Source organism: Alosa pseudoharengus, unplaced genomic scaffold, assembly GCF_046254945.1.
Source record: "Alosa pseudoharengus isolate Yale_2024_CS ecotype anadromous, Long Island Sound unplaced genomic scaffold, YU_APseudo_1.1 YU_APseudo_1.1_scf_15, whole genome shotgun sequence".
In the NCBI taxonomy this organism is placed as follows: domain Eukaryota; kingdom Metazoa; phylum Chordata; class Actinopteri; order Clupeiformes; family Clupeidae; genus Alosa; species Alosa pseudoharengus.
The window spans coordinates 1,127,953-1,151,081 of NW_027468620.1; the positions used below are offsets into that span (position 1 = coordinate 1,127,953).

At 40.0% G+C, this 23,129-nt stretch overlaps 1 protein-coding gene across 1 annotated transcript in view; it reads left to right on the plus strand.

Moving 5' to 3' along the window:
- Positions 1 to 471: 471 nt before the first annotated feature.
- The window catches only part of LOC143124796 (L-threonine ammonia-lyase), an 83,678-nt gene continuing 61,020 nt past the window's right edge, over positions 472 to 23,129 (plus strand). The window contains exons 1-6 of the mRNA XM_076286493.1: positions 472 to 575; positions 1,793 to 2,144; positions 2,415 to 2,531; positions 21,861 to 22,102; positions 22,194 to 22,359; positions 22,640 to 22,739. Of these exons, the coding sequence (XP_076142608.1) occupies positions 472 to 575; positions 1,793 to 2,144; positions 2,415 to 2,531; positions 21,861 to 22,102; positions 22,194 to 22,359; positions 22,640 to 22,739 (1,081 nt within the window). The remainder of the gene's footprint in view (positions 576 to 1,792; positions 2,145 to 2,414; positions 2,532 to 21,860; positions 22,103 to 22,193; positions 22,360 to 22,639; positions 22,740 to 23,129) is intronic.

Sequence of the window (23,129 nt, forward strand, 5' to 3'; positions counted from 1 at the left end):
ACAATATTTTAATTAACCGATTTGATATTTCAATTACAGGTTCTGCTCAAAATCTACAGTATGTACTACGTTCTCCAGCCTCAGTGGTCTCATCTTTGATCCTGTTGCATTTCTGCCAGTAGCTGTAGGTCATTGTTCCTTAGATAAACATTAAGTCCCAATCTATCCCCTTAGAGAGTCTGATTAACACACGTCAGAGGTTGTAAAACCGGGGTATAATCCAAGTCTGGGATAAAAATATCTGTGGATAGAAGTCAAGAGGACCAATTGGACTAGGACTCCGACTAGCAAGTACCTATGAGTAATCCCTCCTTAAATAGTGTTACACGGGGACCGAGGCAACACAGTGAAAGTGTGTTCACTCCAACTGCTCGCAACTGTGGTACTCATACACGACAGTTAGTCAGAGAAACATACCACAGTGTAAATCCAAGGACAACAACAGTATAACAGGACAGTCGGCACTCCAGGATGAATTTCGCTGCTCAGATTTTCTATGCAAATTATATCGGTGATGGGTCACCAAAGCGAATGGATTTCAGCAACAATGAAGAGTATGACCCCTTCTGGCAAAGGTGGGAGAAAACAGACACAGAATCCTTTCTTCTTGTCTTCTACTCCAAATCTAAATGTTTTATAGTTTGCCGGAGATTACATAATCAACATAGAAACCTCCTTTTTAGTTTCTTTAGTACATTTTCCCCAGTGTCCTCTTCCTCCCTCTCTTCTTATTCTTATTTGAAGAATAAGAACCACCACTTCCTAAATATCTGTATAAACCAAGTCTGTTGTATCCTTTGCTGAACATCTTACCCCTCCCAAACCCCTCAAGGGTACTGGCCAGAGGCCAACACATCTCTGTTAATAGTACCCCAAAACAATTACTGCGTTCCAGAGTGCAAAACTCTTTTATTGACTTGTATAGTAGATGTGTTTAATTTGGTTATGTACCATTATTGCCTTTCTATCCAGACACCCAGACAAAACATGATCAGACAGTTTGGGTAAAACAAAGATCTGTACATTGATGTGTAGAGGAAGTGATAACAATATTCAGTATCTAAGACACAGGTCAAAATAAATGAATGATACGAAAGTGAGACTTTGAAGATAGGAAACCAGAGATCTCTCAGAGTGGCAACTGAAAAGTCCAATCATCCATGGTGTTCTGAGTGTTCTGAGATAGACTATAAGGCTCCTCAAATGGTTCACTTACCGGAGCTAACAATGTAGTTCTCTACCGATGTACATACAAACTCAGCTGTCTCTCAGCTGTACATACATTTGTAACTAAATGTATAAAGCCTCATTGACCAGCGATGGTAAAACATTTTTAAATTAGAATGATGATGAATTCTGGAATGATGAGCAACTAGTTGCAAGGGTTATCCTGTATTGTAAGCAGTTAAACTTCATATAATTATAGACAATAGAAGGACACCAGTCTACTAAGCATGTGTATTCAGACATCCTCTTTTGTAGTGTAGTTTTCGTTAGCCCAGTAGATTTTGTATTTCCTCACAATTATATGGGTCACTTTACAACAGCATTTATGGTATATTATTTCATTTTTAAATTAGGTATAATGCTTTATACCCAAGATTCTCCTTTTTCTCATGCATTCTACAGGCTGTCAAAGTAGCATACTGTTTGTTACTTGGTACAATACTTTGAGAGGTAACGGTTGTGTGTATACTATAGTGTACATTGTTGTCTACACAAAGCATATGCATTTAGCAAATATGTGTCATAAATTTTAATATCTCTATATTTCAAAATCTCACAATCACAGCAAGGAAGAGCGTTTAAGCCCCAAGAAAATAACTAACTCAGCCCAAGATGGTCATTGTGAGAAGAAATGCCCTGTCAGCAATGGTGCTGTGGGCCGTCGACCTACACTCATCTGTCCTGAACGTCTTAAGGACTTTGGTGCAGAGGAATACCTCAATGGGGATGTAAAATTTTCTGAATCTAAGGTGGCGAAGGCACCAGAGATACAACTAATGTGCCCAGTCAAGCCGAGCAAAAAGTGTGGCAGTGTGTGCACATCCACAATCAACCTTCCTGCCGAGTACCTTCGCTTTGAAGAGATTAGCATGGCAGCATTTAAAATTCAGCCAGGGGTGCAAAAGACGCCATGCACAGTAAGTCAACCTCTGATTCAACTATACTGTGATCCCTTAACAATATGAATGTAAATACAACTAAAAGCAGCCTATATCTAAAGACCACGAGAAAAGCATAACATGCATGCTATTATATCAGTGATACAAGCAAATACGTCAAACAAGCTTTTCTTTCAGCTTTTGAGCCACTTACTATCTGAACCTCTCTAAACTCATTTGAGCATATAACTTCAAATGCAGCAAATGACATAATAAAAAAGCCTCATAGTATGTTATTCTGTTTTACAGTACTCTAGGTTGTCCAAGCAATATGGCATGGAGATCTTCATGAAAAAGGAACACCTGAACTATACTGGATCTGTGAAAGAGAGAGGAGTACTTCACCTCCTTACCTCCCTAAAACCAGTAAGTCAGTTGTAAAGTATTGACCTTTCAGGTAAATTGACAAGTCTCAGCTCCAGAATCAGCAGCCAAATGACTACCTAGCTAGAGTTGTTTGTGTCCAAATAGGCTTATGCCATCACCAGCCAGGATTAAGAGATTGCCTACTCGTTTTATTTATTTGCAGAACATAGTGATTGGAAAAGTCGACAGCTCTATGAAGCCATCTTGGATGAAAAAAGCTGTATCACTTAACTGTTATATTTTTTAGTTTAATGAAGCACATGGAATAGGTAGGCTACACACAAACTTCTTCTTAAATCATTGTCAATTTCTGAATATAGCTGGCACAGACTACAAGTCTAGTAAATATGGTAAATATCTTATGCACCTCCACTATTATTATTATTGGAAAAATGTAACCTTTACTTCATCAAGAAACAACTATGCATTAGAGAAAAAATTATATACCATTGTTGTTGCCACCCCTAGAAAATCTTATAAAAAATGTAAGTGAAGCTTTTTCCCCCCATTCATCTTTATTATGGAATATTCATTGAGCACAGACAGACTTTTTGTAATGTTTTTTAGAGGGGTTGGAATTTTTAATATTTATTAGCGCAAGGATGTTAGATTCCATTGAGCTTCCGTAACTTGTGGTTTTTGTGGAACTGTGTCTACTGTACATAGCATTGTACAAGACTGCTGTAGGTTTACTTTCAATCCCACTAGTTATTGTGAAATTTTGTGTTGTTGTATTACTAATGTTTACTGAAGTTGTCATTAGTCAATGTCCAAAGTCCTGTAAAATAAAATGATAGTAAAATAGTAATATAAAATAATAGTAATAACAACACAAAGTAGATCCTAAATTAAAATAATAATGATAAACTAGAAAATGTAATTTCGAGGAATTACCAGTGCATGAAAATGCAAAAGTTGTGATGTAAAATATCATGTATAGTTAAAATAGATAATGCAGAGATGGTTACTAAGGTGATGCTAGGATAGACATGGTGGTTGCAAAGCTTAATAAAAGTTGATAGTTTAAAAGTAGACAGTTTAAAAGTTGAATGTAGATAAAGTGGTTGATAGACTGGTAGTTTAATGCATGTTGATAGGCAAATCGTATAATGGATGTTGATTGGCAGATAGTTTAATGGATGTTGATAGACAGATAGTTTAATGGCTGTGTATAGGTAAATAGTTGGTGATAATTGACAGTTGGAATGGCTGAAGTTATTTTTTTAACTAATGTTGCTAATTAACTAACTATGCTAACAGTGTGCTAACAGTGTTATGCAAATTAACTTAGCTACAAAGCTAACTATGCTAACTTAGGCAGTGTTTGCTAGCAGTTATGCTAACAATGTTAACTATGTTAACCATGTTACTTAGCTAACTTTTGGTAGCAGTTATGCTAACTATGCTAACAATATTAACTAGCTAACTAGCTAGTGAGGACTTATTTTGAAACAGTTTTAGGCAGAGGAAACAGTTGGCAAGAGTCATAGTTGATGATAACTGACAGTTGGAATAGCTGAACGGTTGAAGATAAATTAGATGCAGAAATTTTGGTTAGAAAAATAATAATAAGAAGAAGAAGACGACTTCAGATAACAGAACAGTGTATGCGCTGTAACTGGAAAATGTAATTTCGAGGAAATTACCAGTGCATGAAAATGCTATTAACATAAAATGCAAAACAAACTTCTAGTTGGAAACAGTTGTGGGCAGAGGAAACAGTTGGCGGGAATCATATTTGATGACAACTGACAGTTGAAATGGCTGAACAGTTAAATAATTGAGTAGTTTAAATTATTTAATAGTGAATTATTGTAGTGAGAACATTTATTTTGAAACAGTAGGCAGAGGAAATAGTTGAACAGGATCTGTAATCTTAAGAGAGCGAGATTGTATGCTTAAAGCCTGAGACAGAGTTTAAAAGTTGAATGTAGATAGTGTAATGGATGTTAATAGACAGAAAGTTGAATGGATGTTGATAGGCAGATTGTTTAATGGATGTTGATAGATAGTTTAATGGGTGGATGAGTGAATGGTTTGAAGAAGATGAATGGATTGGAGTTGGATGGAATGTGCTTTATATCCTTGTAGAATGGAGAGACACAGAGAGAGTTGGCCTAGTTGAGCAGAAAACAGTTGATACAGGTGCAATCAGTTTAACTGCCTCTTTGATTGGGCCTAGTTGAGCAGCTGCCTGTTGATACAGGTGCAAATCAATTTAATTATCCCAATTGTGATGTCATAGTGCCAATGCAAAGTCTATGGGGAAAAATAAGCTTGTTTTTTGTTAATATCTCAAAAAGTATAAAGTTTACAAAAGTGAAAAATACATTGCTCAAGTGTCCTTTTCAAGACCTATGTTACAAAGTTTGAATGAAGTTTCTACGTTAAACGGTTGAAGCTGAATTAGACGCAGACATTTGGTGGGAAGAAGAAGAAGAAGAAGAAGAAGAAGACTTTGGATAACAGAATAGCGCATTTTCATGCACTGTAATGAAACCAAAAAACAAAAACAAAATCAAACAAAACCAGAACAAAAAGAAAAGAAATACAAGGCAATAATCTAAAATCTAAAATATGGTAGTGGTAGTGGTGGTGGTGGTGGGGGGGGGGGGGTAAAGAAAGCTTAAACTGAGTTAAAAGCTATAGAATAGAAGTGGGGTTTGAGATGGGATTTAGTAGAGAAGGGGCCAGTCTAATGTGTGTGTGTGTGGGGTGGGGTGGGTAGTCAGTAGAAAAAGATCAGAAGATCTGAGACTTCTTACAGCCGAGTATTTATGTAATAGGTCAGAGAGATAGCTGGGGGCTTTGCCATTCAAGCATGTAAAGGTCAAAAACTTAAAGTTAATCCTATGGTGAACAGGGAGCCAGTGAAGGCTAAGATGGGAGAGATGTGTTTGCTCTTGTACCAGAAAGGTACCAGTTAGGAGCAGTGTTGGGGAAGTTACTTTTAAAAAGTAGTGTTTGCTCGTTACTCGTTACTTCTCAAAAAAGTAACCCATTACTTACTTACTTACTTAGTTACCCTCTATGGAAAGTAACTTTTTACGTTACTCGTTACTTTTACGTTACTTTTACGTTGCTCGACTTTGGGCAGAACCCAACATCTGTTCCTATATGTGTAGGCCTACATAAAGTTCTACTATGGAGGACATAACAGGTATTTCTTTTGTGCTCTTTATTATAAAAAATGCCACAAACAGAGCACTTGACAAGAAAACATTGGGCTTATAGGCTTCAACACCACCACTAAAGTCCTATGAAACAATATCAAATAGCATAGCCTCACTACATCTTGGGCATATAGGTGAACACAAAATATATGAGGGCTTATTTTATAGCCTTATACTCTTTCATTAAACAGGCGCTCCTCCGAAATTTGGTGCAAAGCTAGTGCAAATCGTATCAATAGGCTGGCAGTTGAGTTAACGGCAGTAGACAAAATCAGGGGACAGTGTAGGCTAGGCTACAACTCACATACTAACACTCACATTCCTCCCCTTAGTTTCAACGAGTTCGAAGTAATGTCAATAGGCTACCTCCATCCCTCAGAAGTTAGCGTTGGCTGCGTCTCGCTTGCTATGATTGCTCTTCATTGCCACCAGCCTCTGTCACGTAGGCTGCCGTGTGGAGCTTGTGCCTATTGCGCAAGCGCACAGCTGAGAAAGCAGCGTCGCTGTCAAATCTGTCCCTGGGAAAAGTAACGTTGCGCCGATATGAAAAAGGAACTACGTTACGTTACCAAATTTTCAGTAGTAACGTGTTACACTACTTTTTACTCGAAAAAGTAGTTACGTTACTGTAACTCGTTACTTTGTTACTGTAACTCAGTGGTCCCCAAACTTTTTCTTCCGAGGGCCAGCTCACTATGCCTGGCTCTAAGAGAGGGCCAGAGACTCGGAGTATATCAGTAACCATAAATAGCTTAGTGCTGTGAACAACAACAGTCTACCTTAGTTGAATATTCTATTACATTTAATCATTGGCTACTACAATTTAATACCATTGTTAGCTGTGTTTATATTGCCATCATACCATGTAAAATGTAGCTCAAATGAAATAATACTAATAAAACTACTTTAGCATTCCCAAAAGTAGGCTATTAGCAGGGAGTCCCAAAAGTATATTTTATTTAAAATGTGTGAACTCTGTGCCTTTGCATACACAGCTCAAGTTGTGAACAAGCAATATCCTACAAATAATTTAAAGTTCTCAAACTATGAGAGTTTTATGAAGTGCTGGCAAAAACATCTGAAATGACTACCATTCTAACTTTCCCTCACCTGAACATTTAAAGAGTGAATACAAAATAGAAATAATTATCCCAGAAAGTACCAGAAATATGACTTGAATTGAAGTTAGTTAGTTATTAACAATTCATTGATAAACTTTTAGAATACTTTGAGCACTGATGCAGTCAGCATAGGCCTCTTACATTGTTTGCAGGTACTGTAGGTTCATTCCGTTTTCGATGGCAAACGCGAAACAGCGCCAAAACAACCACCAGTGGACAAAAAGAGTATTGCATGTGTATTGTTAGACTCGCCATAGAGAATGAATGGGGGAAATTGCGGAGGTTATAGTTTGACGATGTCGTACTCCCGTGCGAGCCAGATGCTATATACCACAGACATGTTTTGGGGGGCCACCCAAAATGAGGTGGAGGGCCGTAGTTTGGGGACCACTGCTGTAACTCGTTACACACAACACTGGTTAAGGAGGCGAGCTCCAATTGACCAATTGCAAGCGGGAAAGGGAGGCCTGGCTGAGACCAACATATAAACAGTTACAGTAGTCCAGCCTACAGTAGTTGTTATGAAGGCAGGCAGTCCACAAATGTCAGGAAAGGCTTGAAGGACAACCATCCGTGCAGCACTCCTCCAATCAGGCCTTTATGGTAGAGTGGCCAGATGAAAGCCTTTTTTGCCAGAGGCAGGGTTGCCAACTTTGGGTGTTTGGCTGGAGTGAGATTTTGTGAAGTCATAGTGAGTTTGTGTAAAACCTAATTTAAAAAATGTCTGTCCCCTGACTCTTTTGCTATGTATAATTCCTGATTTATGTAAAAAAAACTAATAGAATGGAAAAGTTTCTTCAAATTGTACAATTCATTTATTGATTGCACTTGAAAACAAGACCAGTGTTTTTACCCCGTGGCATGGAAGGATTATGAGCCACTGGGCCCCTGGGCACAGACATAAAAGGGTCCCCCTGCCCGCCTGAAAAAGATAGTAGCTCAGCAATTCTAGGGGGGTCCGCGGGCATGCCTAGCTGGTAGAATTTTTTTTTAAATTACCCCTTAAATGATGAAATGGACAGATTGAGACTTACAAATATGAATGTGTGTATTGCAAAATCTACCAGCCACTCAACTTTTTTTAGCCTATATCATCTAATTTTAATATTACATTTAGGCTATATTTAACATTTAACATTTATTTTCTATTTGGCCTGTTATGAAATCATGCATTGGTCAATTTAAGCACACTTTTTTTAAGACACTTAAATACATGCATGCTTAGCATTTTGTGAAAATAAATCATTATGGCTACATAGACAAACTCTTAGCCATGAGCTGTATATCCTCCTCCTCGATTTTAATATTTACAGATATATAGGTATTTAAGCACAGCTCAGTTTTAAGACACTTAGGGCTGTATTTTGGGCACCTGCGCATGGCGTAAAGTTCGTTATTCACCCGCGCAAAGTTTAATTCGGTATTTTGCACGTTTATTTTTTAAGCATTGCGCCCAGGGGTGTGGAAATTAGCAACCTAGGGAGGGGCCTGGCGCGTTGTCTAAAAATCGCTATCATACACCACCTAAACCTGGTCAGAAGTCAATGGCGAGTTGTTCATATGCTATTTTAAGAGCGCATGTCAACAGTCATATTGGCAGGTGCACGCACCATCGTTCTATCATTCATGAACGCACACCAGCACACGTCCATGCAAAGCATTACAAATTGCACAATTACAATGGGAAACATAATTAGAATAAAGATATTACGAAATACTGTACATCTCATGATGAGTAGTTATTCACCATCATTTGCAAATTGGTAATGACGGTTAAAAGTGATTAGGGGAGAGGCGAGAGACACGTATGGAGCACAGCTGAAGACGCACTGTCACGAGATATAAGCAACTCCTCTGCAAGATCAATTGTTTTTTCTTTCAGTCATTTGAGCAATATTAGGGTAAGTGTTGCTTTTTCCAGCCTATGTTTTCGGTGGTAACCCATTGTCAGTCAATAGTGAAAGTAACTGCATATAACTGTCTTGTCGTTGACTGACTCCTTGGTGAAGTTAGTTTCACTTTGCCAATGAGTTCAAATAATAGAAGAGTGGAAATGTGTGAAGGCTATGCTAGGTTTTAGTAAAGCATGGTTTAAGAATGACTATTCCATACGGTCTCGCAAGCAGCCTCCTTCAAATGCGCCGTTGAATGCCAAAATACCGATGCATTTATTTGACATATCGCGCTTTGCGCCGTTAAAGGGAATGACAGATGTCATTCTCATTGGTTTAAAATGATGTTACGCCCCAAACACACCCATATGACTGATTAAAAAACCTAGGAACACCTTGTTGCGCCATGCGCTCCACGTTTGATAACGAAACCCCTCCCAATGTGAACTAGACATCCTACTAAATTTGAATAGACTTTTGACAAGTGACGATGCACTTTAGAATGTCATGATAGGGCCCTTAAAGCCCAAAGTTGGAGACCATATAGAAATTTGCTACCATTTCAAAACCGGATTACTCTGGAACGGCTTATTGCAGGGGTCCCCAACCTTTTATGTACCATGGACCGGTTTGATTCCTATTTTTTTTTCACGGACCGACGGGCGGGGGGGTGTTCGGGGGTTCCATGTTCCATATGTGTTGTGCATGCATTACTTGAAAAGAACTAGCTTTAGTTATGTATGAACAGTGAAGGTAACGATCTCTTGTGAAAAACGTGAACTTGAAGAAGTGAAAATTGAACAATATCAACTACGAATATTGAACAACTTGAAGCTACATCTATAAGTGTGAACATGCTTAACAAAATATGGGAACAAAACATGGGAACTAAACGTGCATTACGAATATAATCAGTGGGAGCCCTGCTTGTTTCCCTACAACAATTAAGAAGCTTCCATCTGGGGGTGATGGAAGACAGTGACACCCTCAGTGTGTTTTAAATGTCCAGTCGATTGCGTAATTTGGTCTTAGTTGCAGTCATTGCCGAAAACCCGGCCTCGCATTGATACGTGGTGGGAAACGTTTTCAGCGCTTTTACGGCTATCTCGGGATATTCTGCTTTGGTTTTGATCCAAAAACCCGCCAGAGAGGTTTCCTTATACACACTCTTAACACCACCGTCATTTGCAATTTCGATCAACTGCTCTTCCTCCTGCGCTGACAAGTTAGGATTGGGATATTGACAAATGGTTTGCTGACCCACTCATTGGTTTTTCCGTGGATCTTTGGAGAATGGGAAGTAACGCTCAAACTCATTTGAAAGCGCAACAAGGTGATCGCGCACCAGCTGCGAGAGAAAGGGCCCTGCCTCAGTCTCTCCCAAAACCCCCAATACTGTTTGGAACTTATCTGGTCCACTCGTCGTCCCCACAAATCAAGCTTGGCTTTAAATGCAGCGACTTTATCTGCCAGTTTAAAGACAGTCGTCATTCTCTCCTGGAGTGACAGGTTGAGGTCATTAAGCAACCCGAATATGTCACACAGGTAAGCGAGTTTTGACACCTAGTCCTCATCACTAAAATGCGCAGCTAATGGTGACTTTTTTTCTGTACGAAATATCTTCAGCGGCTCTCGCAACTCAAACACTCTGGCCAGTGACCTGCTAAAGATGCTTGTTTTTTGTTGCTGTTTTTGTTCGCCAAGAACTGATCAAGTGAAGTGAGCTGACCTGAGGCTGCGCAGCGCTGAAGGCAATATGTAAAAGTGTTGAAGGCGGGACAGACAGACGTAAGAAAATAGACCTTGCAAAATGCAAACATGCGTGCAATCAAACAACTGCATATAGGCCTATGCCATGTAAAAACGTGACATTATTGCGAATTAAATTTAGTTTAGTTTGCATGCATTTTTTTTAAACTCATGTCGTAGTCTACGGCCCGGTTAGGAATGTCCTGCGGCCCGGTACCGGGCCGCGGCCCGGTGGTTGGGGACCAAAGGCTTATTGTACAGGGCATTGCATTACACATTTGTGTTCGGTAAGGTCTGCTGTTTATTCTGGTTTACGGTTGGTCATGTGTTGAACGAAAAGTTTGTGAGATATTCCACCTATATGAATTGAGATGAGTGCAGAGCTGTAGAGTAATATGATTATTTCTTGAAAGTACATTTTCTCGCAAACCGTTTATCACAGCAAATAGCGGCTATAGCACCGTATAAAAGATGAGAAAAAATTATTTAATGTGATGTCTGTGTGATGACTAGGCTACTTCACGAGTAGTTCAACAGAGAAGAATGGGCGGCCACACTTTGTGTCCGTCTGCCTCATAGATCTAAATAGCAGCATTCTGTGAAGGTGTCGCGGACCAGATTAACTCATTGAATGCCAAGCTGTTTTCGGGAGCTTTGTCCTAGAGTGCCAGCAGTCTAGACCATTGTTGATGATTTTTGTACAACCACAGCATATTCTGTGTTATAGCTATGAACACATACAGTGGGTCCCAGTTAAAAATTGACACTTCATTCATGATCATGGTGAATGGTGAAATGTAAGTACAACTGCAGCCGCTTGGGGGCAGCATAGTCCGCTGTGGAGTTCCACGGTCGAACCAGACGGCGCATTCGACAGCAAGGGCTGTGATTGGCCGAGTTTTCAGTGCGTTTCTCTGTGTTTTTAGCAGCCCCTGCAACATGCTAGTCCACTGTAGCCTAAGCCTTTTACATAATGTTAAACATAGTTTTGGATTCAGTGGCAAGATTTCTTGATTGTACAGTGTCTGTCTCTCAGTAATGTTTTAAAATGAGAGCTTCGTCAGCTGGCAGTAGGCTACTTTGTCGGTAGTCATGAGAAGTTCGCTTGCTAACAGAACATAAATATGCTGCCCAGAAACCTTGTGAATAGTTCTGATTTTTTTTACTACACTAACGAGGTTGAAATATAGACTTCGCCTACAGCATCTCCTTAACAGTAATGTTAACAAAATGACAGCATTCATATGACAAAGAAAAACGAATTCGGTCACTCAAGACTGTGCCACAGCAACCAGTGTAGGCTACAGTCCTACCCAATAGGCCTACTCGAAGCAGATAGCGTTGTCTGACGGTCGAGTGGGTTAATGCACGTATTTCCAGAACAGGTTTGCAACTTTCAGGCAGTTCTGAGTTCGAATCTAGGCAGGAGCAGAGCCATATAAAGGCCTTGGCCTATTGTTATCATTTTTTGCAAGGTGTTGCTCCTGGCAATACTTGTTTATAAGACGATTGGTGATTAATTGATAGCTGTTTTTGGGACACGTTAAACGTTCTTTATAATGAGCTCTCTCTAAAATATCTGTCCTGGCCTGGTTGCAACGGATTGTGGCCAAACGACAGAAGCGCGCAGAACCCTCCTTTGTCTACCAAAAAGTGTTACTTTCTGCCCCGCGCTCCCCCACTGCTTGTGAAAGAAGGGGATGGGGGAGGGGGGCTTAACGTGAAAAAGCTTAATGTCACAAAACGCCAACGAGTCGTTTTAGGCTACAGGCCTTCATAATGGTAGGCTACAGGAAGTGGGGGGAGGGTATGGGATGACCAGAGCCGTCATCTATCGTCTTTCCAGGCACACAGCTCGTTATATAGCCTATCGACTGCCTTAACAGATAGGCTTTGCTCTTGGGTTTGGCCTTACAGCGAACTCAATGCTCTTGTTGCTTGCAGTTTGTTAAATAAAGCGATGCAGATTACATTATTTATTTCTGATTAATTGCGTCTTTTGATGTATTTTGCAACATTTGCTTGTTAGGCTGGGCTACTGTCAATGTCCTGTACAGGTCAATGTTCAACAATTGCTGGTGTAGGCCTAGGCTATTAATCAATTAGGGACTGTTCGTTATTTATTTAATTAAGGGGCTACCGGAGGAGTTTTGGGAGCGTTAGTCAAAAAAGACGTGACCCTCCCTCGCCAGCAAGAATTTTTTCTATGACCCTCCAAAGTGATTGAGAAAAAATGCATGACCCTCCCCACTCCCAACAATTTATTGATGCCTTAGGCTACTGGGTCAATTTGGGAGCTTGCATGCTACGACTCCTTCCTTGAAATGCCTTGAAAAGGCTGTCGTTTGCACAATTTCACAAATAATCACCGGGACCGAAACAAACCTGTCAACTTTTCCCGGGTTTATCGCGTATTTTAACTTTTTCCTCGCTGTCTTAGGAGGAGCTGCAGGGCCGTCGCAAGGGGATGCGAGGCCCTGTGCGAACTTGACAGATGCAAGGCCCTTTTCACTTACGTGCATGAAATCATGCGATAGCTTACTTTACACATAGCCAAGGCTACCATCGGTGTATTTTAATAGTAGCCTAGTCTAATAAGCTACACCAGCTTGCCTTTAAGAGGGGAAATTCAATTGTATAGCCTATAACATTAGCTGAGTCACATATTTGGCCATATGGTGTTTATCATAGGCTACATCACGAAACCAAATAGTGTAACAAAGGCGAACACTTTAACAGGGGGAATTAATTGGGCATGAATCATTGTGCTGAACGGTATTTGTCAATGAGCAGAAACACACACGACATTCAAACTATTGATAAGATGTACTGGTATGTATCTATAGGCTAACATTGGACAAATAAATGACACTGACTCGCCATATCCTGACTCAGGAAAAAAAACATTTCCTTGCTTTGCCGCAAACTCAGCAATGAAATCATAGGCCAGTTTGCAGGTAGCCTAACGTCTTTTTCATAGAAGGGAGAGCCCAGTCTCTCCTGTGACATGGAGGTGCGCAAATAGTTTTTAATAGCCTGTTCAACTTCGAAAAGCTTCGTTCACCCGATGCCAGTCACTGATCGCAATGTCAAAGTTCGGAAAGCTTCATCTTTTTAAGTTTTAAGTGCAGTGGCCCCTATCTGCCCCCTTTGGAATTATATCTTGAGCCTATTATAAGGTCCAGTGCGTTATGTCCTGGGATTCGGATGTGCTCAAAAAGAAAAGAAAAAACACTTGTTTATAGATGGTTATGAGGAGCAATGTGAGAGAGAAATTTGATGATCATTGGTCGTTGTTTTGGGACGTTAAGCCTTTTCCATAGGCGTCAGTGAAGGAGATTGAAGAATGACCATTTTTTTATACGAAAATATTTCTTAACTACAAAAACTCAGTGTCTAAAAACTCAGTGTCATTCAGACTCAACCCTCTTGTTGTTTTATTATCTTTTTCGTTGTCGTTTGAACGTTGGCAAGCAGGCATGTTGCGGTTGCAATTTAAGTGAAATTTCTACAGTAGGCCTACAACATGCTGTTAGGCTGGGCTACTGTCAATGTACTTGTACAGGTAAATGTTCAACAATTGCTGGTGTACAGGTTATATAATCAATTAGCTAAATCATTTGTCCAGCTGTTTAAACATTTTTTCGTGCTACATTCAAACGCAAAAGGTGCTTTGATATATTTTTCGTTTGAACATCGGCAAGCAGGCATGCTTTGGTTGCAATGAATGAGGATAATTGCTTTTTTTTGCATTATTTTGAATATGACTCGCTCCAGTCTCAACAGCACGTACTTTTTCCACACGCTAAGTTCTAACACACATAGGCCTATCCCCTCTCGCATTCTCTCTCTCCATCCCTGCACACGGTGCTTTCTTAAAGGAGCTGCACCATTTTACAACAATTGCATCTACATTTTCATATTAGAATGTTTTGTCAAGTGTAAGCTTAAACTACCGTGATCCAGGGGCATCACTAGACCTTATTCACTGGGGCACGTGCCTTAGTAAAAGTCTCCAGTGCCCCAGTAAAAGTCTAGCGCTGCTCTCGCTGGAAACTATGGAGTGGGATAGCTGTCAAAATATTCGTGTCCATAGATTTGATACACGTGCGTATTTGTCTGTAGTTGTGCATAAAATAATTATTTGTGAATTCTCGAATGAGTCCAGTCGTGCATAAAATATATTGTGTGTATTTTATCCATCAGAATACGGATGGGAAAAAAATATGAATTCAAAATTACAAGTACGAAATCAAACTTTACAGTTAGGCTTTCTTTGGTACGAGTACGACTTCGCACAAGTGACTCAACTGTCAAAATACGTAATCGCCGCATTTACAGGCATTACTTGTTGAGAAAAGAAACATAGATCGAGATCAAGACTGCGCATGCGCTGAGACGAATCCGGCGGGGGCAGTGCCATTACTGCGGGTTAGGCACGTCGGCGCTAACGTTTGTGATAGCTGATAGCTACCTGTGGAGTTGAACAAATCGTCTTTTCCCCCCTTTGTTTATTGTCTTACGATGTCGGGAAGAACCTGTTGTGTGTTCGGCTGTTACAACAGCAGTGGGAAAATACAAATATGGAACAAAAATATATAAGTTCCCCCGCCGTTATTACACAGCCTGCCCCTGTGTAACACCATACATAAGCACTACACAGATTCCCAGGGCGAGCCGAAGACCAAGCTGTTTGTCAGAAGTGGATTGTGAACATCAACCGAAAGGATTTTGTTCCGAACAAACATATTGCGGTAAGTTTTGTTTAACAGTATCAATCTTAAATCTTGCCAGTTGCCACCATGACTAGCATGCTGTTGTCTAGTCTTGCATGGCGATACTTTAACGCTATCTATTGGTGTGTTAAGACATGGCACCAAATATTTGACGTAGAAGCAAAACTGTAAAGTAAGTGTGTGCTAGGAACTTCGGTATAGTCGCCAGAATAATTATCTCCATCAACTAAATGGCACTATTGAAAAATGATTCGCTTTAACTACTAACGTTAGGGCAGCCATGGTGGCCATCAAATCAACATGATTGGCATTACAAACAGAAAACGTATGATGGAGTTCGGGGGCAGGCGACATTATGCTAGTTGCAAGATTGCTTTCCTTCTTTGGTAACGTTAACCATGAAAACATCAGTCATTTGGAAAGATCTTATTGCGTTTTCCTCTGATTCAGTATTGTAATGAACAGTTTTTGGGTAGCTTGGGTAGAGTTATTGTCTACATGTAAGTCAATGTCCTTTTCTATTTGTATTTTATCAGGGGTCAATGTCATCTCCCAAACCTCAATGGCACCTCCCAAAAGAAGATGGCATCCAGTGTCCAGATATTGCAGACCACAACTACAGTTTTAAGTCAACAAAAGACTGTGACACAAACTGATCAGTGTAGGCCTATGATTTGGATGACAAAGACTCAAAATTTACACAGGCTTGGGCATGGACAGTTTTTGGCAATTTTTGTACACCATTATGGCTTTTCACTCACAACTAAGGACCATCAAGTTAGCTGTCCCTGAACAACTGTTGCTTGTTCTAATGAGGCTCCATCCATACTTCCACACAGGGATTTGTTGATAAATCTATACTTACCTTTTGAATTACTACTGTTTAGTGTGTCTCTTTACCCATATTTCCACACAGGGATTTATTCATTAATCTATTCTTACCTTTTGAATAACTACTGTTTAGTGTCTTTTTTGCACATACTTCCACACAGGGATTTATTGATTAATCTATGCCTACCTTTTGAACCACTACTTTTTAGTGTACCTTTTTGGCCCTTATATCCACACAGAGAATTATATTTATATTTGAATCATTAGTTTAAATTTGAGCCATTACTGTTGATATCCTGTCTAAATATTTTCCACAGAGACTGACCTGGTCCAGTCTATTTGACCTCCGCCTAGTAGCATATTTGAACCTTTTTGTACATATGGCCGATACAAACTTTTCTTATCTGTCGTCCCTCGTTGGTGGAACGCACTACCTGTTCCTACTAGAGCAGGGACATCCCTCGACATCTTCAAAAATGTCTGAAAACCCAGGTCTTCAGAGATCATCTCCTCTCATAGCACTACTACAGACAATTGCACTCATTAATGCACTTATTGTGTTTTTTTTTTATTGTTAGAATTGCTCTTAAAAGCTTTAAATGTTGCAAGTCGCTTTGGCTAAAAAGCGTCAGCCAAATGTAATGTAATGTAATTGTAGTAATAATAATATAACAACAATTGGTATGTGTGATACATGTATTGTATAAATTAAATGAAGTGTCAAGTTCAAATAAACTGTAATTAATACATCAACAACTGTTCTTTATTCCATTGTGCACAAGTTCCAAGCACATGTGTCCTCTTGTGAGGGCTGAAGACATCTTTTGGGAGGTGCTCTTCCAGATGACATTGACCCCTGATAAAATACAAATATAGAGAAAAGGACATTGACTTACATGTAGACTATAACTAAGCACAACAACAAATTTAACCCAAAAACAAACATCTACATTAAATATCCAAGTGAGTTTTAAATGTGAGTGCTACCCAAAAACGGTTTAGTACAATACTGAATCGGAGGAAAACGCACAAAGATCTTTCCAAATGACTGATGTTTTCATGGTTAGCCTAACGTTACCAAAGAAGGAAAGCAATCTTGCAACTAGCATAGTGTCGCCTGCCCCCGAACTCCATACGTTTTCTGTTTGTAATGCCAAATCATGTTGATTTGATGGCCACCATGGCTGCCCTAACGTTAGTAGTTAAAGCGAATAATTTTTCAATAGTGCCATTTAGTTGATGGAGATAATTATTCTGGCGACTACCGAAGTTCCTAGCATACACTTACTTTACAGTTTTGCTTCTACGTCAAATATTTGGTGCCATGTCTTAACACACCAATAGATAGCGTTAAAGTATCGCCATGCAAGACTAGACAACAGCATGCTAGTCATTGTGGCAACTGGCAAGATTTAAGATTAATACTGTTAAACAAAACTTACCGCGATATGTTTGTTCGGAACAAAATCCTTTCGGTTGATGTTCACAATCCACTTCTGACAAACAGCTTGGTCTTCGGCTCGCCCTGGGAATCTGTGTAGTGCTTATGTATGGTGTTACACAGGGGCAGGCTGTGTAATAACGGCGGGGGAACTTATATATTTTTGTTCCATATCTGTATTTTCCCACTGCTGTTGTAACAGCCGAACACACAACAGGTTCTTCCCGACATCGTAAGACAATAAACAAAGGGGGGAAAAGACGATTTGTTCAACTCCACAGGTAGCTATCAGCTATCACAAACGTTAGCGCCGACGTGCCTAACCCGCAGTAATGGCACTGCCCCCGCCGGATTCGTCTCAGCGCATGCGCAGTCTTGATCTCGATCTATGTTTCTTTTCTCAACAAGTAATGCCTGTGAATGCGGCGATGACGTATTTTGACAGTTGAGTCACTTGTGCGAAGTCGTACTCGTACCAAAGAAAGCCTAACTGTAAAGTTTGATTTCGTACTTGTAATTTTGAATTCATATTTTTTTCCCATCCGTATTCTGATGGATAAAATACACACAATATATTTTATGCACGACTGGACTCATTCGAGAATTCACAAATAATTATTTTATGCACAACTACAGACAAATACGCACGTGTATCAAATCTATGGACACGAATATTTTGACAGCTATCCCACTCCATAGTAAACGGCATTCATGAGCGCATCTCCGTGCGTGCTTTAGTCATGAGTCACTTACCAGCCAATAACAATAAAAAAGGAAAAAAAGAAAGGGGCTATAATAGCCAATCAGAAAATAGCACCTCTGTAGCTGGGTAAGATTGAACGCAACAACCAATGAAAATCGTTCACATGATTCTTCCGAGTGTTTCGTTGTATTGTGGAAACTGCTGGAGCTCATCACATCACTTTGAGCGCAGAATAATTCGTCCCCTGTTTTAATGTTACAACAAATTCACAGCTTGTTTGACAGAAAAAAATGACAAGTTGATCGCTGTTAGAGAATGTTGCCCACATAATTAGCATCTGTTTTTCAATGCTTAGTCATTGTAGCCTAAATTTAGCAACAGTTTACCAGCTTGTGCTCTCTCCCTCACACACACACTCACACCATGCGTAGGCTGCATGCACACATGCGGAGAATTAATAATGATTTACGTATACTGTAGAGAGAGTCCTGTAAAAGTAGCGTATACTGTTTGTGAAGCTGTCCTACTGTAAAACTAAACATAGCCTTCTGATAAACTATTCAGAGATGGACATTAGAAAATTCTTCCTGAACAGAGGCAGAGGGAGAGGAACAGTGAGGAGGATGAGGGAGGTATGATAATTGCCCACATTAACGGTAACATTAACATTTATGTTGGTAGCCAGTGCTGTGATTTGATATATGGTTTAATGGCAACCTTAAATAAGTTTGCTGCATTTGCAAATGTAGCCTATACAGTGTTTTTCAACCACTGTGCCGGGGCACACTAGTGTGCCGTGAGAGATCATCAGGTGTGCCGCAGAAAATTACCCAAATGTCACTCACTGGTCCAGAAAAGCAACTGTTGCATCAAAGAATTTATAACCACATGCTCTAATTGATTGTATGATTGCACTATTTGTGGTATGCAGGCGTTGTACAACGGGGCCCCCATATCCAGTATTCACAGAATCATCACATATCCAGTTCATAACAACAATTAAAATAGATATAGTCACCTACAAATGAAACAGAGGGCGCTTGTTTTATTGAGCAGGTCTTGCATAGAAGCCATAATAAGGCCATATCGTGTATTTTTTTAAATTTTAGGCTATGGTATGTTTATTTTTTCTTCACACAGGATGTTAGTGTGCCGTGGGACATTTTAAGTGTCAAAAGTGTGCCGTGGCACAAAAAAGGTTGAAAAACACTGGCCTATAATAATCTACACAGAATCAGAGTCTGATTATAGGCTAAATTTGGAAATTATCACCAAGTCAGTATGAAGGCTTTAGTAGGCTATTTAAGCTACAAAGAACTGCAGTATTGCCAGGATGACTATACCCTTGCCTGGGAGGGAAGTATATCTCAATTTTGACAAAAAAATAAGCTTCCCTTGTGTTAGTAAGAAAGCCTATTAAATTCATGCAGTGAGTTTAGGCCTACTTATACCTATGTGTTTCAATGTTGCTGGATAGTGGCTGCTACAACAATTGAGGGAGAGTGCTGGTCCTACAGTATGACAGTGACAATTATGATTTTGAAGCTTGTAGCCTACCCGTAGGCTAGCCATTTATTTCATATTGCGCGCACATTTTTTTTATTATGTAGGCTGGGAGTTGGGGGCCTGAGCCCCAGCAAAGCTCTAGATCTAGAATCGCCCCTGCCGTGATCAATTTAAGTTCCTGTGCCCCCGCTGCGTCATGGAAGCAGTAAGTCAGTCGCATCAAAAATAGTAGTGGCACCCAAGTGACACCTTGTGGTTGTTTGTGTCAACTGCAGTTTGTGCCATTTCTGCTGAGAAAATGGGGTGCGTGATTCATGAAGGAACCCGTCCAAACTTAACGGGGACCCACTGTACAATAGCTCGATTAAAAGGTGAGACTTTAAGCTCTCGGTGGGTGCAAACCGTGTATTTCTACACGCCTCTGTTCCTGAGAAATCCCAAGCTAAACAGTGGCTAGTTTTCATCAAAATCGCTGTTTTTTTCTAGAAATGGAGATATAACGTCTTTCATGAAATATGAAGTGTTGCCTGTTACTTACTTGTGTACACTTTCCGGGAAGTGATCAGCGAGACCTGGCGAGACTGCCACCTAGCGATAGACCCACGAAAATGGCACTGATTCGACCCAAAGCGGCAACGCGAGTTATGATAAAATGTCCAGATAAAATGTCCAGATTGTGCGTTTTCATGAGTTTCACGATCGTCATATATTTCATTTCCATTCATCACAGAGTTCCCAAAATCACATATAAGGTGTGCTAGAGTGTCTAGTTTCGTAATTTAAAAAAAAAGCTAAAAACGTAATATTACGTTTTTGGCACTCAACGCATGGGAAGGAAAAGGCACTCAATGAGTTAAAATACTGTAGTCAGCGAATCAACAATCAGAGAAAACTGCGCTGAGAACGTTGTAGGCAGATATTAGACCTACCTGCTGTTGGTCTAACTCCTGTCATTTAGAAATGCTGTGGTCTAGTCTAGTCATCAACAAAAAATGAACGGATTGCAAAAAAAAGAATGGTTTTGACGTGACATTTCTTGCGTGTGCGTGAGATTGGTGCTGAAAGCGTGAGTGTCACGCCAGATGCGTGAGAGTTGGCAACCCTGCAGAGGCCAAAAAGCACCTGAATGACTCTCAGACCATGAGAAGTAAAAACATCTGGTCTTATGAAACGAAGAGTGAGCAAGGACCAAAGAAAAAAGGACAAGGACAAAGAAACAAAGGAACAGATGACAAACATAGGGACAGGAAGTAGAACAAAGCACATGGAAACCAGGAAGTGAACAAACCCCTCAATAAACTAAAAGACCTAAAAGAAGACACCAGAAACAGAGTAGTGTCTTCAAGAATTTTTTTGAAGATAGAGAGGGATGCCCCTGCTCAGTTGGGACTTGGCAAAACGTTCCACCATCGGGGGACCACAGATGAAAAAACGTCTGGTTTGCCGTGGGTGTGAGGGTGGCAGTGCCAGATGGCATTCCTTGGAGGACCGCAGCGGCCGAAGGGTAACATAAAACTTTATGAGAGCATTTAAAGGAAAATTCCAGTATTTAGCACTTTGAGTCCCTTTTCTGGTTTGTTTTGGATGAACTAGAGTTGATGATTGGTCCTGTCTCGACTTTTCTGGCTCGTTTTGAATTGCCTTTGACTACTCAGAGTGGCTGCCAACAGGCATACTCAAACATGTCCTAAAACAACCTCTAACGTTCGTTTTCAAAACTGTGCAACTCACTGAGGTTAGTGGTGTTCGTTGATTATTAAAATCAAATATATCGGCGCAATGTATGATTTCCAGCCGTCTTATTTGCTATTGTGGAACTATTTTTTCAGACACCTCACAACCGCGTATAAACTTCCGCTCAATATTTGAACCTGAAGCATAGACGGTGGCGCAGTAATATCAACGAGTCTTCCAACAGAAATCAATGAGATTTTACAAAATGCCACGCTACTTGTTTTGGAACATCAACGAACACCACTCATTGTTTTCATTGGGAGATTACAATAAATTACCAAACGAGTTTTAGTGAACTTTACCAAAGGTGCCAATAATTCTGGAGGATACTGTAAGTGGGCTCAAATCCATCATATTGCATCTGTAATACTGCACTGGATAAGTGCAGAACAAGTCATTATTCTTGCTCCTCTATGCATTATTTTCCCATTCTTTTCACACAGGATCAGCAGAGGAAAGGTGTTATTGTGGCCACAGACTGTAACTTCTCCCTGGCAGTTGCATATCATGCTGCTGAGCTGCGGATTCCTGTGTTTGTCATCATGCCAGCGAACAGCTCCCAGTCTCGACTACGAATGTACCGTGAATATGGGGCCATGGTGATTTCATATGGCAGCACAGCGCATGACTCCCAGCACCATGCGCACCATTTGGCAAATGAGAATGGTTACCTTTGCCTTGAGGAGTGAGCCCATCATATTCACGCACTACCATACACTGATACACACTACCATTATACAATGCAAGATGTGATCATCTCTAATTCATTCCTGTAGGGATGACAGCGCAGTGTACTTGGCAGGACTGGGCACAGTGGGTATGGAGATCTATGAGCAGGTGCCCAAACTGGATGCAGTTATCATACCTGCAGGTGGGCAGTGTGGCCTCCTGGCAGGTGCAGCTGCAGCAATCAAGCATCTAAATCCCAACATATCAGTCATAGTAAGTGTGCTTGCTTCTTATCATTACGGGTATGAAAACTAAAACATTTCTTTTTTATAAAATGTATAATGGAGATATAGATTGATATAACACATGAGATATTTTACATTTTGTAAATTAGAAAAGTACAGGTAATATCTTTCAGAATTTCATGGATCACACAAAGGTACTACAGTATTGTGTGAAGGATATACAAAATGTCATTTCTGTCATTCTGTTCAGTCGAACATGTAATTATGCTCATGATTACAATTCTGCTTTATAATGTCATAACTAACAGGGAGTAGAACCAGAGGAGTTTCCCCTCTTACTCCAATCTCTTAAAACGGACTCTCCAATTAAGGATCTCTATGGCAACCCAAACAGAAAGCTCTATAGAGGTATGTGTTCATGTGTTTGTTGTTGTAATGCAATCCTTTGTGAATTATTTACTATGTTAAATGTCAACACTTGTATTAACATTTTGTTTCCAAAGTCTGTGCCATAAAGGTATCAAAATTCAATTTCAATAAGCAAAGCAGGACCCCCAGTCTTTTAACTTTCTATTCATGTGTCACCACATTCTTTTGGTGTCAAACTTTGGTGTTCACTTAAATACATAGCATTTATTTATTTACCATACATTATTCAAGAAGATTGGTGTCCTTAAAGGTTGGATTTTTCCACATTTTTTTTAATTGAGGCATTAAGATCAACTTTAGCAGGGGTGTGTAAACTTATAAACACAACTGTACATTCCCTATGGGATTCATATATTTCGTTGATCTTAT